Source organism: Oncorhynchus gorbuscha, unplaced genomic scaffold (genome assembly GCF_021184085.1).
Source record: "Oncorhynchus gorbuscha isolate QuinsamMale2020 ecotype Even-year unplaced genomic scaffold, OgorEven_v1.0 Un_scaffold_572, whole genome shotgun sequence".
Classification (NCBI taxonomy): Eukaryota; Metazoa; Chordata; class Actinopteri; order Salmoniformes; family Salmonidae; genus Oncorhynchus; species Oncorhynchus gorbuscha.
Genome location: NW_025745406.1, coordinates 198,872 through 219,944, shown reverse-complemented (window position 1 = coordinate 219,944; position 21,073 = coordinate 198,872). Strand labels below are relative to the sequence as shown.

Genomic DNA, 21,073 nt, shown 5'->3' with positions numbered 1-21,073 from the left:
ACTTTTCAGACAGTCGCAACTCAACAGTAAATCAGCCCGTATTGCACAACACCACCTTTTCCTCCCGACTGTAGGCAATGCCACTTCAAAACGATCCACAACTTTCCTTCATTAAAGAAGCTAATGATCCCCTGTGGCCAAAATCACACTTTAGTCGCCTAATTTAGAAGTATTGTATTTATTTCTGTATAGACAGGAGTAGGTTTAATAACACACTTGTTAGCGTTTACAGCACAAAACCAATGTAAGTCAATGTCTCTGATGTTAGCATTTATGGCACAAAACCTTTGGGGTGGGTGGGTTTATCTGGTGAACAGCATGAGTTGGTGGAGGAAGGCCTGAACAGTTGGGGGAGGGGCCGACCTGAACCTGAACAGTTGGGGGAGGGGCCGACCTGACGGCCTGAACAGTTGGGGAGGGGCCGACCTGACGGCCTGAACAGTTGGGGGAGGGGCCGACCTGGGCCTGAACAGTTGGGGAGGGGCCCTGACGGCCTGAACAGTTGGTGGAGGGGCCGGCCTGAACAGTTGGGGGAGGGGCCGACCTGACGGCCTGAACAGTTGGGGGAGGGGCCGACCTGAACAGTTGGGGGAGGGGCCGACCTGAACAGTTGGGGAGGGGCCGACCTGACGGCCTGAACAGTTGGTGGAGGGGCCGACCTGAACAGTTGGGGGAGGGGCCGACCTGAACAGTTGGGGGAGGGGCCGACCTGAACAGTTGGGGGAGGGGCCGACCTGAACAGTTGGGGGAGGGGCCGACCTGAACAGTTGGTGGAGGGGCCGACCTGAACAGTTGGGGGAGGGGCCGACCTGACGACCTGAACAGTTGGTGGAGGGGCCGACCTGACGGCCTGAACAGTTGGGGGAGGGGCCGACCTGAACAGTTGGTGGAGGGGCCCTGAAACAGTTGGTGGAGGGGCCGACCTGACGGCCTGAACAGTTGGGGGAGGGGCCGACCTGAACAGTTGGGGAGGGGCCTGAACAGTTGGGGAGGGGCCGACCTGACGGCCTGAACAGTTGGTGGAGGGGCCGACCTGAACAGTTGGGGGAGGGGCCGACCTGAACAGTTGGGGGAGGGGCCGACCTGACGGCCTGAACAGTTGGTGGAGGGGCCGACCTGAACAGTTGGGGGAGGGGCCGACCTGAACAGTTGGTGGAGGGGCCGACCTGAACAGTTGGGGGAGGGGCCGACCTGACGACCTGAACAGTTGGTGGAGGGGCCGACCTGACGGCCTGAACAGTTGGGGGAGGGGCCGACCTGAACAGTTGGTGGAGGGGTCGGCCTGACGACCTGAACAGTTGGTGGAGGGGCCGACCTGACGGCCTGAACAGTTGGGGGAGGGGCCGACCTGAACAGTTGGGGGAGGGGCCGACCTGAACAGTTGGGGGAGGGGCCGACCTGACGACCTGAACAGTTGGTGGAGGGGCCGACCTGAACAGTTGGTGGAGGGGCCGACCTGAACAGTTGGTGGAGGGGCCGACCTGAACAGTTGGGGGAGGGGCCGACCTGAACAGTTGGGGAGGGGCCTGACGGCCTGAACAGTTGGGGAGGGGCCGAAACAGTTGGTCCCACCTGAACAGTTGGGGAGGGGCCGACCTGAACCTGAACAGTTGGGGGAGGGGCCGGCCCTGAACAGTTGGGGGAGGGGCCGACCTGACGGCCTGAACAGTTGGGGAGGGGCCGGCCTGACGGCCTGAACAGTTGGGGGAGGGGCCGGCCTGAACAGTTGGTGGAGGGGCCGGCCTGAACAGTTGGTGGAGGGGCCGGCCTGAACAGTTGGGGAGGGGCCGGCCTGAACAGTTGGGGGAGGGGCCGAGGGGTGGAGGGGCCGGCCTGAACAGTTGGTGGAGGGGCCGACCTGAACAGTTGGTGTAGGGGCCGACCTGACGGCCTGAACAGTTGGGGGAGGGGCCGACCTTTGGTGGAGGGGCCGACCTGAACAGTGGTGGAGGGGCTGAAACAGACAACAGTTGGTGGAGGGGCACGTGTCCCACTGTGGAGGGGCCGACCTGAACAGTCCCTGGAGCTAATCCTGAACTGCTGGAAACAGTTGGTGGAGGGGGCGTTCTGAACAGTTGGTGGAGGGTTCGACTGGGTCTGTAGAGTGGGGGTGTTCTGGGGGGTCTGTAGAGTGGGGGTGTTCTGAAGGCTCTGCAGTTGGTGGAGGGGCCGACCTGAACAGTTGGTGGAGGGGCCGACCTGGGTCTGAACAGTTGGGGGTGTTCTGAACAGTTGGTGGAGCCGACTCTGGGTCTGTACAGTGGGGGAGGGGCTGGTGAACAGTGCTCTCTGGGTCTGTACAGTGGGGGTGTTCTGGTCAGTCTCTGGGTCTGTAGGGAGGGGGTGTTCCTGAACAGTGGGGAGGGGCTGAACAGTTGGTGAACAGTTGGGGGAGCTCCTGGGTCTGTGGAGGGGGCCTGTTCTCAGGGCTCTCTGGTCTGTAGAGGGGTGTTGGGGGAGTGTTGGGGGAGGGGCCGGAACAGTTGGGGGAGGGGCCGGCCTGGGTCAGTTGGGAGGGGCCGACCTGACCAGTTGGGGGAGGGCTGGGTCTGTAGAGTGGGGGTGTTGTGGTCAGTGCTCTCTGGGTCTGTAGAGTGGGGGTGGCCTTCTGGGTCAGTGGTGGAGGGTTGTCTCTCTGGGTCTGTAGAGTGGGGGTGTTGTGGTCAGTGCTCTCTGGGTCTGAACAGTTGGGGGAGGGGCCGACCTGGGGCCTCAACAGTTGGGGAGCTCTCTGGCTCAGTAGAGTGGGGTCCCACTGTAGTGTGATTTAAGTCCCTAGAATCCTCTGGGTCTGTAGAGTGGTTATGGTGGTGTTTTCCGTCAGAGGCGTATGTAGTGCTCTCTGGGTCTGTCTGAGAGTGGGGGTGTTCTGGTCAGTGCTCTCTGGGTCTGTAGAGTGGGGGTGTTCTGGTCAGTGCTCTCTGGGTCTGTAGAGTGGGGGTGTTCTGGTCAGTGCTCTCTGGGTCTGTAGAGTGGGGGTGTTGTGGTGTAGTGCTCTCTGGGTCTGTAGAGTGGGGGTGTTGTGGTCAGAGCTCTCTGGGTCTGTAGATTGGGGGTGTTGTGGTGCAGTGCTCTCTGGGTCTGTAGAGTGGGGGTGTTGTGGTCAGAGCTCTCTGGGTCTGTAGATTGGGGGGTGTTGTGGTGCAGTGCTCTCTGGGTCTGTAGAGTGGGGGGTGTTGTGGTCAGTGCTCTCTGGGTCTGGACTGGTTGAAGCTCCCAGATGAAGTCTTCCTGGCTCCAGAGGACTGTCCACTGGATAGTGTGCTGGAAGTCCATGTCAAGAGCCACAGGCAAGTATTTCTAAACGTTGGTGTGTGTGTTGTCAGAATGTGAGTGTGTGTGTGTGTGTGTGTTGTCAGAATGTGTGTGTGTGTGTGTGTGTGTTGTCAGAATGTGTGTGTGTGTTGTCAGAATGTGTGTGTGTGTTGTCAGAATGTGTGTGTTTGTGTGTGTGTGTGTTGTCAGAATGTGTGTGTGTGTTGTCAGAATGTGTGTGTGTTGTCAGAATGTGTGTGTGTGTGTTGTCAGAATGTGTGTGTTTGTGTGTGTGTGTGTTGTCAGAATGTGTGTGTGTGTCTGTGTGTTGTCAGAATGTGTGTGTGTGTGTGTGTGTGTATGTGTGTGTGTGTGTGTGTGTGTGTGTGTGTGTGTGTGTGTGTGTTGTCAGAATGTGTGTGTGTGTGTTGTCAGAATGTGTGTGTGTGTGTTGTCAGAATGTGTGTGTGTGTTGTCAGAATGTGTGTGTTGTCAGAATGTGTGTGTGTGTGTTGTCAGAATGTGTGTGTGTGTGTGTTGTCAGAATGTGTGTGTGTGTGTGTGTGTGTGTTGTCAGAATGTGTGTGTGTGTGTTGTCAGAATGTGAGTGTGTTTTGGTTCTGTTAGCTTGTTGTTATTGGTCGTTTCCATGTGGAAAGGTAGACGTATGTTTATTTGGTCGGCTGGTGTGTGTCTTTGTGTGTGTGTGTTGTCAGAATGTGTGTCTTTGTGTGTGTGTGTTGTCAGAATGTGTGTCTTTGTGTGTGTGTGTTGTCAGAATGTGTGTCTTTTCCTGTGTATAAAGGGTGGATGTAGGTCTGGGCTTTTCCTGAGTATAAAGGGTGGATGTAGGATCTGGGCTTTTCCTGAGTATAAAGGGTGGATGTAGGATCTGGGCTTTTTCCTGAGTATAAAGGGTGGATGTAGGATCTGGGCTTTTTCCTGAGTATAAAGGGTGGATTTAGGATCTGGGCTTTTTCCTGAGTATAAAGGGTGGATGTAGGATCTGGGCTTTTTCCTGAGTATAAAGGGTGGATTTAGGATCTGGGCTTTTTCCTGAGTATAAAGGGTGGATTTAGGATCTGGGCCGATTCATTGGAAGGTGAATGAATGATGGACAATAGTTCTAATATCCATCTCCCTTTTAAAGGAATGTCTCGAGGTGTTCGATGAGTCTGTTGACTCTGCATCGCTGTCTGTGTACATCCATAGATGTACCGAGCTGTTCACCGTGATTATGGACAGAGTGCTGACTCACCCAATCTGTGGTCATGTCCCTGTGGTGTTAGCCCTGGGCAGCCCTAAGGTGGGGGGGTATTAGTGACCTGGGCTGCTGGCTAAACCCCTCTTACAGTTGCCACCTTAACCAGTAACATCTGAAGGACAGGGTGGGAGTCACTCTGTCTGAGCTCTAAACCTGTCCTAGTGTGAGTCACTCTGTCTGAGCTCTAAACCTGTCCTAGTGTGAGTCACTCTGTCTGAGCTCTAAGCCTGTCCTAGTGTGAGTCACTCTGTCTGAGCTCTAAACCTGTCCTAGTGTGAGTCACTCTGTCTGAGCTCTAAACCTGTCCTAGTGTGAGTCACTCTGTCTGAGCTCTAAACCTGTCCTAGTGTGAGTCACTCTGTCTGAGCTCTAAACCTGTCCTAGTGTGAGTCACTCTGTCTGAGCTCTAAACCTGTCCTAGTGTGAGTCACTCTGTCTGAGCTCTAAACCTGTCCTAGTGTGAGTCACTGTCTGAGCTCTAAGCCTGTCCTAGTGTGAGTCACTCTGTCTGAGCTCTAAACCTGTCCTAGTGTGAGTCACTCTGTCTGAGCTCTAAACCTGTCCTAGTGTGAGTCACTCTGTCTGAGCTCTAAACCTGTCCTAGTGTGAGTCACTCTGTCTGAGCTCTGAACCTGTCCTAGTGTAATATCAGATTATTCAAACCTTCTGTGTGAGACTGGCGTTGAATGCTAATGCTTTCTTTGTGAGTCACTCAATCTATAAAATCATTTATTTATTTATTTAACCTTTATTTAAACCAGGCAAGTCAGTTAAGAACAAATTATTATTTTCAAACCTGTCCTAGTGTGGGTTAACTGCTTGTTCAGGGGTAAACCTGTCCTAGAATTTTCACCTTGTCAGCTTGGGGGATTTGATCTTGCAACCTTCTGAGCTTAAACCTGGCCTAATGCTCTAACCACTAGGCTACCTGTCGCTCTAATTCTAACCACTAGGCTACCTGCTGTCCCTAGCTCTAAACCTGTCCTAGGCTACCTGCCACCCCTAAACCTAACCACTAGTGCTCACCTGTCACCCCTGATCTAACCACTAGGCTAATGCCAGATTATTCATCTAACCACTGTGTGGAGACTGCCGCCCCTGAATGTTCAACCACTTTGGAAGTGGCTCAATCTATAAAATCATTTATTTATTTATTTAACCTTTATTTAACCAGGCAAGTCAGTTAAGAACAAATTATTATTTTCCCTACACTCTAACCACTGGGCTAACTGCCTTGTTCAGGGGTAACCACAGAATTTTACCTGTCAGCTCCTTTGATCTCTAACCACTAGACTACCTGGCCCAATGCTCTAACCACTAGGCTACCTGCAACCTCTCCACTCTAACCACTAGGCTACCTGCCTCCTCTACACTCTAACCACTAGGCTACCTGCCTCCTCTACACTCTAACCACTAGGCTACCTACCTCCTCTACACTCTAACCACTAGGCTACCTGCCACCTCTACACTCTAACCACTAGGCTACCTGCCACCCTACACTCTAACCACTAGACACAAGAAGAAGGGACACATGACATGTTGTAGACTACCCACCCCCCCCATGTGAATATTGCCCTATCATTTTTCCTGCATGTCCTTCTCCTACCACACCTTCATTTGAGTCTCTGTGTCATCTCTCTAGTAATCCAGCTTCTCTGTGGTGTTTTTAGAAAAATAACACTGGTGATGGTTGGACTTGACAACGCTGGGAAGACTGCTACAGTACGCGGGATCCAGGGAGGTGAGTGGGTCGTCTTGACTTGAATCACTCACTCGATTATAAATGTAAGATATTTTTTTGGGGGGGGCTCGTTGTCTTCGTCGCTGAGTGTGTGTGTGTGTGTTGTTTCCATCACAGAGAGCCCAGAGGACGTGGCCCCTACGGTAGGGTTCTCCAAGGTGGATCTGAAGCAGGGGAAGTTTGAGGTCACCATCTTTGACCTGGGCGGAGGGAAGAGGATCAGGTCTGTACAGTCCTTGTCTTTCTGTCCTGATTCTGCTGATAGGAATTTTAAATGAATGTCTTCCTGCAGGTGGCTGTGATATGTGTCCCCCCCCCCCCCCTACTAAATGTATAGTTGAATGTACTTCCTGTGGTGGCTGTGATATGTGTCCCCCCCTAAATAAAATGTATAGTTGAATGTACTTCCTGTGGTGGCTGTGATATGTAGTCCCCCCCTACTAAATGTATAGTTGAATGTACTTCCTGTGGTGGCTGTGATATGTGGTCCCCCCCCTACTAAATGTATAGTTGAATGTACTTCCTGTGGTGGCTGTGATATGTAGTCGTCCCCCCTACTAAATGTATAGTTGAATGTACTTCCTGTGGTGGCTGTGATATGTGGTCCCCCCCCCCCACTAAATGTATAGTTGAATGTACTTCCTGTGGTGGCTGTGATATGTGGTCCCCCCCCCCTACTAAACGTATAGTTGAATGTACTTCCTGTAGTTCCCCCCCCCCCCCCACTAAACGTATAGTTGAATGTACTTCCTGTGGTGGCTGTGATATGTAGTCGTCCCCCCCTACTAAATGTATAGTTGAATGTACTTCCTGTCAGTGGCTCTGGATAAGAGTCTGCTAAATGACTCCAATGTGATCAGGGGCATCTGGAAGAACTACTACAGCGAGTCGTACGGGGTGGTGTTCGTGGTGGACTCCAGTGATGTTCAGAGGATCCAGGAGACCAGGGACACTATGGCTGAGGTCCTCCGACACCCTCGCATCTCTGGGAAACCTGTCCTAGTGTGAGTTACTGTCTGAGCTCCAAACCTGGCCCAGTGTGAGTCACTGTCTGAGCCCCTAACCTGTCCTAGTGTGAGTTACTGTCTGAGCTCCAAACCTGTCCTAGTGTGAGTTACTGTCTGAGCTCCAAACCTGGCCCAGTGTGAGTCACTGTCTGAGCCCCTAACCTGTCCTAGTGTGAGTCACTCCGTCTGAGCTCTAAACCTGGACTAGTGTGAGTCACTGTCTGAGCTCTAAACCTGGCCTAGTGTGAGTTACTCTGTCTGAGCTCTAAACCTGGCCTAGTGTGAGTCACTGTCTGTCTGATCTCTAAACCTGGCCTAGTGTGAGTCACTGTCTGTCTGAGCTCTAAACCTGGCCTAGTGTGAGTCACTGTCTGTCTGAGCTCTAAACCTGGCCTAGTGTGAGTCACTGTCTGAGCTCTAAACCTGGCCTAGTGTGAGTCACTGTCTGTCTGAGCTCTAAACCTGGCCTAGTGTGAGTCACTGTCTGAGCTCTAAACCTGGCCTAGTGTGAGTCACTGTCTGTCTGAGCTCTAAACCTGGCCTAGTGTGAGTCACTGTCTGAGCTCTAAACCTGGCCTAGTGTGAGTCACTCTGTCTGAGCTCTAAACCTGGCCTAGTGTGAGTCACTCTGTCTGAGCTCTAAACCTGGCCTAGTGTGAGTTACTGTCTGTCTGAGCTCTAAACCTGGCCTAGTGTGAGTCACTGTCTGAGCTCTAAACCTGGCCTAGTGTGAGTCACTGTCTGTCTGAGCTCTAAACCTGGCCTAGTGTGAGTTACTGTCCGTCTGAGCTCTAAACCTGGCCTAGTGTGAGTTACTGTCTGAGGTCCTAACCTGTCTGTCTGTCTGTCTGTCTGTCTGTCTGTCTGTCTGTCTGTCTGTCTGTCTGTCTGTCTGTCTGTCTGTCTGTCTGTCTGTCTGTCTGTCTGTCTGTCTGTCTGTCTGTCTGTCTGTCTGTCTGTCTGTCTGTCTGTCTGTCTGTCTGTCTGTCTGTCTGTCTGTCTGTCTGTCTGTCTGTCTGTCTGTCTGTCTGTCTGTCTGTCTGTCTGTCTGTCTGTCTGTCTGTCTGTCTGTCTGTCTGTCTGTCTGTCTGTCTGTCTGTCTGTCTGTCTGTCTGTCTGTCTGTCTGTCTGTCTGTCTGTCTGTCTGTCTGTCTGTCTGTCTGTCTGTCTGTCTGTCTGTCTGTCTGTCTGTCTGTCTGTCTGTCTGTCTGTCTGTCTGTCTGTCTGTCTGTCTGTCTGTCTGTCTGTCTGTCTGTCTGTCTGTCTGTCTGTCTGTCTGTCTGTCTGTCTGTCTGTCTGTCTGTCTGTCTGTCTGTCTTTAAGTTGCGTATTATATTCTGCCCAACATATTGAGAAAAGGGAATCCATGTTAGCAGGAATCCAACTATATTTCCAGTTCCCTGACTGGCTGCATTAGAACATGAAGTGTCCTCCTCCCACACCATATGTTTCTGTCACACACACACACACGCACACACACATCCTCATCCTCCTGGAGAACTCAACTTCATTTCTATTTAAAAAATATATCTATTTCCCATTACCGGAACCACTAACCTCGTACCCTAATTCTAAGCCTAATTGTAACCCTGAATCTCTAAGCTTAAAATAGCCTCTGTCCTCACTGGGACGAGGGAGAATTTTCCTTGTTCTACTATCCTTGTAGTGGGCTTTCTGAGATTGTAGATCACACACACACACACACACACACACACACACACACACACACACACACACACACACACACACACACACACACACACACACACACACACACACACACACACACACACACACACACACACACACACACACACACACACACACACACACACACACACACACCACTTGCTGTCGGACACCTGTTTCTGACATATCCCTGTCGGCTCCACAGATTGGCTAACAAGCAGGATCGGGACGGGGCATTGGCTGAGGCAGACATCATTGAGAACCTGTCATTGGAGAAGCTAGTGAACGAGAACAAGTGTCTCTGTCAGATCGTGAGTGATGCTGTGGTTTATCTTTCAATACTTCACCTGCAGTGACTGCAGTACTGTGGCGATGAGGCTGTACCTTGTTATACTACAGTACTGTGGCGATGAGGCTGTACCTTGTTATACTGCAGTACTGTGGCTATGAGACTGTACCTTGTTATACTGCAGTACTGTGGCTATGAGACTGTACCTTGTTATACTGCAGTACTGTGGCGATGAGGCTGTACCTTGTTATACTGCAGTACTGTGGCTCTGAGACTGTACCTTGTTATACTGCAGTACTGTGGCTATGAGACTGTACCTTGTTATACTGCAGTACTGTGGCGATGAGGCTGTACCTTGTTATACTGCAGTACTGTGGCTCTGAGACTGTACCTTGTTATACTGCAGTACTGTGGCTCTGAGACTGTACCTTGTTATACTGCAGTACTGTGGCTCTGAGACTGTACCTTGTTATACTGCAGTACTGTGGCTCTGAGACTGTACCTTGTTATACTGCAGTACTGTGGCTCTGAGGCTGTACCTTGTTATACTGCAGTACTGTGGCTATGAGACTGTACCTTGTTATACTGCAGTACTGTGGCTCTGAGGCTGTACCTTGTTATACTGCAGTACTGTGGCTATGAGGCTGTACCTTGTTATACTGCAGTACTGTGGCTCTGAGGCTGTACCTTGTTATACTGCAGTACTGTGGCTCTGAGACTGTACCTTGTTATACTGCAGTACTGTGGCTATGAGACTGTACCTTGTTATACTGCAGTACTGTGGCTATGAGGCTGTACCTTGTTATACTGCAGTACTGTGGCTCTGAGACTGTACCTTGTTATACTGCAGTACTGTGGCTCTGAGGCTGTACCTTGTTATACTGCAGTACTGTGGCTATGAGACTGTACCTTGTTATACTGCAGTACTGTGGCTATGAGGCTGTACCTTGTTATACTGCAGTACTGTGGCTATATGAGGCTGTACCTTGTTATACTGCAGTACTGTGGCTCTGAGGCTGTACCTTGTTATACTGCAGTACTGTGGCTCTGAGGCTGTACCTTGTTATACTGCAGTACTGTGGCTCTGAGGCTGTACCTTGTTATACTGCAGTACTGTGGCTCTGAGGCTGTACCTTGTTATACTGCAGTACTGTGGCTCTGAGGCTATACCTTGTTATACTGCAGTACTGTGGCTCTGAGGCTGTACCTTGTTATACTGCAGTACTGTGGCTATGAGACTGTACCTTGTTATACTACACCTGCAGTACTGTGGCTATGAGACTGTACCTTGTTATACTGCAGTACTGTGGCTATGAGACTGTACCTTGTTATACTGCAGTACTGTGGCTATGAGACTGTACCTTGTTATACTGCAGTACTGTGGCTATGAGACTGTACCTTGTTATACTGCAGTACTGTGGCTATGAGACTGTACCTTGTTATACTGCAGTACTGTGGCTCTGAGGCTGTACCTTGTTATACTGCAGTACTGTGGCTCTGAGACTGTACCTTGTTATACTGCAGTACTGTGGCTCTGAGGCTGTACCTTGTTATACTGCAGTACTGTGGCTATGAGGCTGTACCTTGTTATACTGCAGTACTGTGGCTCTGAGACTGTACCTTGTTATACTGCAGTACTGTGGCTATGAGACTGTACCTTGTTATACTGCAGTACTGTGGCTCTGAGACTGTACCTTGTTATACTGCAGTACTGTGGCTCTGAGGCTGTACCTTGTTATACTGCAGTACTGTGGCTATGAGGCTGTACCTTGTTATACTGCAGTACTGTGGCTCTGAGGCTATACCTTGTTATACTGCAGTACTGTGGCTATGAGGCTGTACCTTGTTATACTGCAGTATGTACTGTGGCTATGAGGCTGTACCTTGTTATACTGCAGTACTGTGGCTTGAGGCTGTACCTTGTTATACTGCAGTACTGTGGCTATGAGACTGTACCTTGTTATACTGCAGTACTGTGGCTCTGAGGCTGTACCTTGTTATACTGCAGTACTGTGGCTATGAGGCTGTACCTTGTTATACTGCAGTACTGTGGCTATGAGGCTGTACCTTGTTATACTGCAGTACTGTGGCTCTGAGGCTGTACCTTGTTATACTGCAGTACTGTGGCTATGAGACTGTACCTTGTTATACTGCAGTACTGTGGCTATGAGACTGTACCTTGTTATACTGCAGTACTGTGGCTATGAGACTGTACCTTGTTATACTGCAGTACTGTGGCTCTGAGACTGTACCTTGTTATACTGCAGTACTGTGGCTATGAGGCTGTACCTTGTTATACTGCAGTACTGTGGCTCTGAGGCTGTACCTTGTTATACTGCAGTACTGTGGCTCTGAGGCTATACCTTGTTATACTGCAGTACTGTGGCTCTGAGGCTGTACCTTGTTATACTGCAGTACTGTGGCTCTGAGGCTATACCTTGTTATACTGCAGTACTGTGGCTCTGAGGCTGTACCTTGTTATACTGCAGTACTGTGGCTATGAGGCTGTACCTTGTTATACTGCAGTACTGTGGCTATGAGACTGTACCTTGTTATACTGCAGTACTGTGGCTATGAGACTGTACCTTGTTATACTGCAGTACTGTACCTGCAGTACTGTGGCTATGAGACTGTACCTTGTTATACTGCAGTACTGTGGCTATGAGACTGTACCTTGTTATACTGCAGTACTGTGGCTATGAGGCTGTACCTTGTTATACTGCAGTACTGTGGCTCTGAGGCTGTACCTTGTTATACTGCAGTACTGTGGCTATGAGACTGTACTTGTTATACTGCAGTACTGTTATACTGCAGTACTGTGGCTCTGAGACTGTACCTTGTTATACTGCAGTACTGTGGCTATGAGGCTGTACCTTGTTATACTGCAGTACTGTGGCTCTGAGACTGTACCTTGTTATACTGCAGTACTGTGGCTATGAGACTGTACCTTGTTATACTGCAGTACTGTGGCTAGACTGTACCTTGTTATACTGCAGTACTGTGGCTCTGAGTACCTTGTGTGTGGCTATGAGGCTGTACCTTGTTATACAGTACTGTGGCTCTGAGGCTGTACCTTGTTATACTGCAGTACTGTGGCTATGAGCTGTACCTGAGCAGTACTGGCTACTGTACCTTGTTATACTGCAGTACTGTGGCTATGAGACTGTACCTTGTTATACTGCAGTACTGTGGCTATGAGGCTGTACCTTGTTATACTGCAGTACTGTGGCTATGAGACTGTACCTTGTTATACTGCAGTACTGTGGCTATGAGACTGTACCTTGTTATACTGCAGTACTGTGGCTATGAGGCTGTACCTTGTTATACTGCAGTACTGTGGCTCTGAGGCTGTACCTTGTTATACTGCAGTACTGTGGCTATGAGACTGTACCTTGTTATACTGCAGTACTGTGGCTATGAGACTGTACCTTGTTATACTACACCTGCAGTACTGTGGCTATGAGACTGTACCTTGTTATACTGCAGTACTGTGGCTATGAGACTGTACCTTGTTATACTGCAGTACTGTGGCTATGAGACTGTACCTTGTTATACTGCAGTACTGTGGCTCTGAGGCTGTACCTTGTTATACTGCAGTACTGTGGCTATGAGGCTGTACCTTGTTATACTGCAGTACTGTGGCTATGAGGCTGTACCTTGTTATACTGCAGTACTGTGGCTATGAGACTGTACCTTGTTATACTGCAGTACTGTGGCTCTGAGACTGTACCTTGTTATACTGCAGTACTGTGGCTCTGAGGCTGTACCTTGTTATACTGCAGTACTGTGGCTCTGAGGCTGTACATTATTGCAGCTGGTCAGGATTGTGTGTTCTTCATACATTCTATTAGCAAAGAGATCCTCCTGGTTTCAACAATGACCCCCCCTTATTGTTCTCTCTCTTGGGAGAACAGCTGTCTATAAAAATACACAAGTTACGAAATCAAATGTTGTGTGACCTGTGACCTCCTCTCTGTCTCTCTACCCGTCTGACTTCCTGTGTGTTGTCAGGAGCCGTGTTCTGCTGTTCTGGGCTACGGTAAGAAGGGGGACAAGTCCATCAGGAACGGACTCAACTGGCTGCTGAACATCATCGCCAAAGACTACGAAGCCATCTCTGAACGCGTGCGGAAGGACACGGCCGAACAGAGGGCTCAGGAGGAACAGGAGAAGAGAGAGAGACAGGAGAGAGTACGGAGGATACGGGAGGAGAGGTGAGGAGGAGGAGGAGGAGAGGTGATGAGGGGGAGGGGAGGAGAGAGTACGAAGGACACGGCCGAACAGAGGGCTCAGGAGGAACAGGAGAAGAGAGAGAGACAGGAGAGAGTACGGAGGATACGGGAGGAGAGGTGAGGAGGAGGAGGAGGAGGAGAGGTGAGGAGGGGAGGAGAGAGTACGAAGGATACGGGAGGAGAGGTGAGGAGGAGGAGAGGTGAGGAGGGGAGGAGAGAGTACGAAGGATACGGGAGGAGAGGTGAGGAGGAGGAGAGGAGGAGGAGGGGAGGAGAGAGTACGAAGGACACGGCCGAACAGAGGGCTCAGGAGGAACAGGAGAAGAGAGAGAGACAGGAGAGAGTACGGAGGATACGGGAGGAGAGGTGAGGAGGAGGAGGAGGAGAGGTGAGGAGGAGGAGGAGAGGTGAGGAGGAGAGAGGAGAGGAGGAGGAGAGGTGAGGAGGAGGAGGAGGAGAGGTGAGGAGGAGGAGGAGGAGGGGTGAGGAGGAGGAGGAGGAGAGGTGAGGAGGAGGAGGAGGAGGGAGGAGGAGAGAGTAGAAGGATACGGGAGGAGAGGTGAGGAGGAGGAGGGTGAGGAGGAGGAGGAGAGGTGAGGAGGAGGAGGAGAGGTGAGGAGGAGGAGGAGAGGTGAGGAGGAGGGGAGGAGAGAGTACGAAGGACACGGCCGAACAGAGGGCTCAGGGGGAACAGGAGAAGAGAGAGAGACAGGAGAGAGTACGGAGGAAACGGGAGGAGAGGTGAGGAGAGGTGAGGAGGAGAGGTGAGGAGAGGTGAGGAGGAGAGGTGATGAGAGGAGGAGGAGAGGTGAGGAGAGGAGGAGGAGAGAGTACGAAGGATACGGGAGGGGAGGTGAGGAGGAGGAGGAGGAGAGGTGAGGAGGAGGAGGAGGAGAGGTGAGGAGGAGGAGGAGGAGGAGAGAGTACGGAGGATACGGGAGGAGAGGTGAGGAGGAGGAGGAGGAGGGTGAGGAGGAGGAGGAGGAGAGGTGAGGAGGAGGAGGAGAGGTGAGGAGGAGAGAGGTGAGGAGGAGAGGTGAGGAGGAGGAGGAGGAGAGGGGAGGAGGAGGAGAGGTGAGGAGAGGAGGAGGAGGAGAGAGTACGAAGGATACGGGAGGAGAGGTGAGGAGAAGGAGGAGGAGAGGTGAGGAGGAGGAGAGGTGAGGAGGAGGAGGAGGAGAGGTGAGGAGGAGGAGGAGGAGAGGTGAGGAGGAGGAGAGGTGAGGAGGAGGAGGAGAGGTGAGGAGAGGAGGAGGAGAGAGTACGAAGGATACGGGAGGAGAGGTGAGGAGGAGGAGGAGGGGAGGAGAGAGTACGAAGGACACGGCCGAACAGAGGGCTCAGGAACAGGAGAAGAGAGAGAGACAGGAGAGAGTACGGAGGATACGGGAGGAGAGGTGAGGAGGAGGAGGAGTGAGGAGGGAGGAGCGAGGAGGGAGGAGGAGGAGGAGGAGGGAGGAGAGGAGAGAGAGAGGAGGAAGAGGAGGAGTAGGAGAGAGGAGTGAGGCAGGAGGAGAGAGAGGAGAGGAGGAGGAGGAGGAGGGGGAGAGGAGAGGGAGAATGAGGGAGAGAGGGGAGAGGAGGAGGAGAGGGGGGAGAGGAGGAGGAGGAGAGGGGGAGAGGAGGAGGAGAGGAGGAGGAAGAGAGAGGAGAGGTGAGGAGAGAGGAGGAGAGAGGAGGAGAGGTGAGGAGGAGGAGATGGGAGGAGGAGGAGAGAGGAGAGGAGGGGAGGAGGAGAGAGGGGAGGAGGAGAGAGGGAGAGGAGGGAGGAGGAGAGAGTACGAAGGATACGGGAGGAGAGGTGAGGAGGAGGAGGAGGAGGGGGTGAGGAGGAGGAGGAGGAGGTGAGGAGGAGGAGGAGAGGTGAGGAGGAGGAGGGAGGAGGAGGAGAGGTGAGGAGGAGGAGGAGGAGAGGGGAGGGAGGAGGAGAGGTGAGGAGAGGAGGAGGAGAGAGTACGAAGGATACGGGAGGAGAGGTGAGGAGGAGGAGAGGTGAGGAGGAGGAGGAGGGTGAGGAGGAGGAGGAGGAGGGTGAGGAGGAGGAGGAGGAGGGTGAGGAGGAGGAGGAGGAGAGGTGAGGAGGAGGAGAGAGGAGGAGGAGGAGGGTGAGGAGAGGAGGAGGAGAGAGTACGAAGGATACGGGAGGAGAGGTGAGGAGGAGGAGGAGGGGAGGAGAGAGAACGAAGGACACGGCCGAACAGAGGGCTCAGGAACAGGAGAAGAGAGAGAGACAGGAGAGAGTACGGAGGATACGGGAGGAGAGGTGAGGAGGAGGAGGAGTGAGGAGGGAGGAGCGAGGAGGGAGGAGGAGCGAGGAGGAGGAGGAGGAGCGAGGGAGGAGAAGGAGAGAGAGAGGAGGAAGAGGAGTAGGAGAGGAGGAGTGAGGCAGGAGGAGGAGAGAGAGAGGAGGAGGAGGAGGAGGAGGGGAGAGGAGAGGAGAATGAGGGAGAGAGGGGAGAGGAGGAGGAGAGGGGGAGAGGAGGAGGAGAGGAGGAGGAAGAGAGAGGAGAGGTGAGGAGAGGAGGAGAGAGAAGGAGGAGAGGTGAGGAGGAGGAGGAGGAGGGGGGAGAGGAGGAGATGGGAGGAGGAGGAGAGCGGAGAGGAGGGGGAGGAGGAGAGAGGGGAGAGAGAGAGAGAGAGAGAGGAGAATGAGGGAGAGAGGGGAGAGGAGGAGTAGAGGGGGGGAGAGGAGGAGGAAGAGAGAGGAGGGAGAGGAAGAGGAGAGGTGAGGAGAGGTGAGGAGGAGAGGTGAGGAGAGGAGGAGGAGAGAGTACGAAGGATACGGGAGGAGAGGTGAGGAGGAGGAGGAGGGAGGAGGAGCGAGGAGGGAGGAGGAGGAGGAGCGAGGAGGAGGAGGAGCGAGGGAGGAGAAGGAGAGAGAGAGGAGGAAGAGGAGTAGGAGAGGAGGAGGAGTGAGGCAGGAGGAGAGAGAGGAGAGGAGGAGGAGGAGGGGAGAGGAGAGGAGAATGAGGGAGAGAGGGGAGAGGAGGAAGAGAGGGGGGAGAGGAGGAGGAGAGGAGGAGGAAGAGAGAGGAGGGAGAGGAAGAGGAGAGGTGAGGAGAGGAGGAGAGAGAAGGAGGAGAGGTGAGGAGGAGGAGGAGGAGGAGACAGGAGAGGAGGAGATGGGAGGAGGAGGAGAGAGGAGAGGAGGGGGGAGGAGGAGAGAGGGGAGGAGGAGAGGAACTTTACTGTGCCCGTGGGGACACTGTGTTGCAGTATCATGTACATGTTTAAAATGGCGGTTAAGAAACAGAGCGACAGGTTAGTGACAGGGACAATACAGTAGACAATAGGAGAGATATCACACCTTAGTGACAATACAGTAGACAATAGGAGAGATATCACACCTTAGTGACAATACAGTAGACAATAGGAGAGATATCACACCTTAGTGACAATACAGTAGACAATAGGAGAGATATCACACCTTAGTGACAATACAGTAGACAATAGGAGAGATATCACACCTTAGTGACAATACAGTAGACAATAGGAGAGATATCACACCTTAGTGACAATACAGTAGACAATAGGAGAGATATCACACCTTAGTGACAATACAGTAGACAATAGGAGAGATATCACACCTTAGTGACAGGGACAATACAGTAGACAATAGGAGAGATATCACACCTTAGTGACAGGGACAATACAGTAGACAATAGGAGAGATATCACACCTTAGTGACAATACAGTAGACAATAGGAGAGATATCACACCTTAGTGACAATACAGTAGACAATAGGAGAGATATCACACCTTAGTGACAGGGACAATACAGTAGACAATAGGAGAGATATCACACCTTAGTGACAGGGACAATACAGTAGACAATAGGAGAGATATCACACCTTAGTGACAATACAGTAGACAATAGGAGAAATATCACACCTTAGTGACAATACAGTAGACAATAGGAGAGATATCACACCTTAGTGACAATACAGTAGACAATAGGAGAGATATCACACCTTAGTGACAGGGACAATACAGTAGACAATAGGAGAGATATCACACCTTAGTGACAGGGACAATACAGTAGACAATAGGAGAGATATCACACCTTAGTGACAGGGACAATACAGTAGACAATAGGAGAGATATCACACCTTAGTGACAGGGACAATACAGTAGACAATAGGAGAGATATCACACCTTAGTGACAATACAGTAGACAATAGGAGAGATATCACACCTTAGTGACAGGGACAATACAGTAGACAATAGGAGAGATATCACACCTTAGTGACAGGGACAATACAGTAGACAATAGGAGAGATATCACACCTTAGTGACAATACAGTAGACAATAGGAGAGATATCACACCTTAGTGACAGGGACAATACAGTAGACAATAGGAGAGATATCACACCTTAGTGACAATACAGTAGACAATAGGAGAGATATCACACCTTAGTGACAATACAGTAGACAATAGGAGAGATATCACACCTTAGTGACAATACAGTAGACAATAGGAGAGATATCACACCTTAGTGACAGACAATAGGATACAGTAGACAATAGGAGAGATATCACACCTTAGTGACAATACAGTAGACAATAGGAGAGATATCACACCTTAGTGACAGGGACAATACAGTAGACAATAGGAGAGATATCACACCTTAGTGACAATACAGTAGACAATAGGAGAGATATCACACCTTAGTGACAATACAGTAGACAATAGGAGAGATATCACACCTTAGTGACAGGGACAATACAGTAGACAATAGGAGAGATATCACACCTTAGTGACAGGGACAATACAGTAGACAATAGGAGAGATATCACACCTTAGTGACAGGGACAATACAGTAGACAATAGGAGATATATCACACCTTAGTGACAATACATGACAATACAGTAGACAATAGGAGATATATCACACCTTAGTGACAATACAGTAGACAATAGGAGAGATATCACACCTTAGTGACAGGGACAATACAGTAGACAATAGGAGAGATATCACACCTTAGTGACAGGGACAATACAGTAGACAATAGGAGAGATATCACACCTTAGTGACAATACAGTAGACAATAGGAGAGATATCACACCTTAGTGACAATACAGTAGACAATAGGAGAGATATCACACCTTAGTGACAATACAGTAGACAATAGGAGAGATATCACACCTTAGTGACAGGGACAATACAGTAGACAATAGGAGAGATATCACACCTTGAGTGACAATACAGTAGACAATAGGAGAGATATCACACCTTAGTGACAATACAGTAGACAATAGGAGAGATATCACACCTTAGTGACAATACAGTAGACAATAGGAGATATATCACACCTTAGTGACAATACAGTAGACAATAGGAGAGATATCACACCTTAGTGACAATACAGTAGACAATAGGAGAGATATCACACCTTAGTGACAGGGACAATACAGTAGACAATAGGAGAGATATCACACCTTAGTGACAGGGACAATACAGTAGACAATAGGAGAGATATCACACCTTAGTGACAGGGACAATACAGTAGACAATAGGAGAGATATCACACCTTAGTGACAATACAGTAGACAATAGGAGAGATATCACACCTTAGTGACAATACAGTAGACAATAGGAGAGATATCACACCTTAGTGACAGGGACAATACAGTAGACAATAGGAGAGATATCACACCTTAGTGACAATACAGTAGACAATAGGAGAGATATCACACCTTAGTGACAATACAGTAGACAATAGGAGAGATATCACACCTTAGTGACAATACAGTAGACAATAGGAGATATATCACACCTTAGTGACAATACAGTAGACAATAGGAGAGATATCACACCTTAGTGACAATACAGTAGACAATAGGAGAGATATCACACCTTAGTGACAATACAGTAGACAATAGGAGAGATATCACACCTTAGTGACAGGGACAATACAGTAGACAATAGGAGATATATCACACCTTAGTGACAGGGACAATACAGTAGACAATAGGAGAGATATCACACCTTAGTGACAATACAGTAGACAATAGGAGAGATATCACACCTTAGTGACAATACAGTAGACAATAGGAGAGATATCACACCTTAGTGACAATACAGTAGACAATAGGAGAGATATCACACCTTAGTGACAGGGACAATACAGTAGACAATAGGAGAGATATCACACCTTAGTGACAATACAGTAGACAATAGGAGAGATATCACACCTTAGTGACAATACAGTAGACAATAGGAGAGATATAACACCTTAGTGACAATACAGTAGACAATAGGAGAGATATCACACCTTAGTGACAATACAGTAGACAATAGGAGAGATATCACACCTTAGTGACAATACAGTAGACAATAGGAGAGATATCACACCTTAGTGACAATACAGTAGACAATAGGAGAGATATCACACCTTAGTGACAGGGACAATACAGTAGACAATAGGAGAGATATCACACCTTAGTGACAATACAGTAGACAATAGGAGATATATCACACCTTAGTGACAGGGACAATACAGTAGACAATAGGAGAGATATCACACCTTAGTGACAGGGACAATACAGTAGACAATAGGAGAGATATCACACCTTAGTGACAATACAGTAGACAATAGGAGAGATATCACACCTTAGTGACAGGGACAATACAGTAGACAATAGGAGAGATATCACACCTTAGTGACAATACAGTAGACAATAGGAGAGATATCACACCTTAGTGACAATACAGTAGACAATAGGAGAGATATCACACCTTAGTGACAGGGACAATACAGTAGACAATAGGAGAGATATCACACCTTAGTGACAATACAGTAGACAATAGGAGAGATATCACACCTTAGTGACAGGGACAATACAGTAGACAATAGGAGAGATATCACACCTTAGTGACAATACAGTAGACAATAGGAGAGATATCACACCTTAGTGACAATACAGTAGACAATAGGAGAGATATCACACCTTAGTGACAGGGACAATACAGTAGACAATAGGAGATATATCACACCTTAGTGACAATACATGACAATACAGTAGACAATAGGAGAGATATCACACCTTAGTGACAATACAGTAGACAATAGGAGATATATCACACCTTAGTGACAATACAGTAGACAATAGGAGAGATATCACACCTTACAATACAGAGACAATAGGAGATATATCAACAATACAGGAGAGATATCACACCCAGTAGACAATAGGAGTGACAGGGACAATACAGTAGACAATAGGAGAGATATCACACCTTAGTGACAGGGACAATACAGTAGACAATAGGAGATATATCACACCTTAGTGACAGGGACAATACAGTAGACAATAGGAGAGATATCACACCTTAGTGACAATACAGTAGACAATAGGAGAGATATCACACCTTAGTGACAATACAGTAGACAACCTTAGTGACAATACAGTAGACAATAGGAGAGATATCACACCTTAGTGACAATACAGTAGACAATAGGAGAGATATCACACCTTAGTGACAATACAGTAGACAATAGGAGAGATATCACACCTTAGTGACAGGGACAATACAGTAGACAATAGGAGAGATATCACACCTTAGTGACAGGGACAATACAGTAGACAATAG

At 49.7% G+C, this 21,073-nt stretch overlaps 1 protein-coding gene across 6 annotated transcripts in view; it reads left to right on the top strand.

The window, feature by feature from the left end:
• The window catches only part of LOC124018723 (ADP-ribosylation factor-like protein 13B), a 43,737-nt gene that overhangs the window by 6,146 nt on the left and 16,518 nt on the right, over positions 1-21,073 (top strand). For all 6 annotated transcript variants that reach the window (XR_006835662.1, XR_006835661.1, XM_046334079.1 and 3 more), the window contains exons 2-6: positions 6,190-6,260; positions 6,378-6,483; positions 7,121-7,264; positions 9,162-9,267; positions 13,257-13,459. Coding sequence is in view for 4 of the 6 variants with exons in the window: in XM_046334079.1 (XP_046190035.1) it covers positions 6,190-6,260; positions 6,378-6,483; positions 7,121-7,264; positions 9,162-9,267; positions 13,257-13,459 (630 nt within the window). In the remaining 2 variants the exon portion in view is untranslated. The remainder of the gene's footprint in view (positions 1-6,189; positions 6,261-6,377; positions 6,484-7,120; positions 7,265-9,161; positions 9,268-13,256; positions 13,460-21,073) is intronic.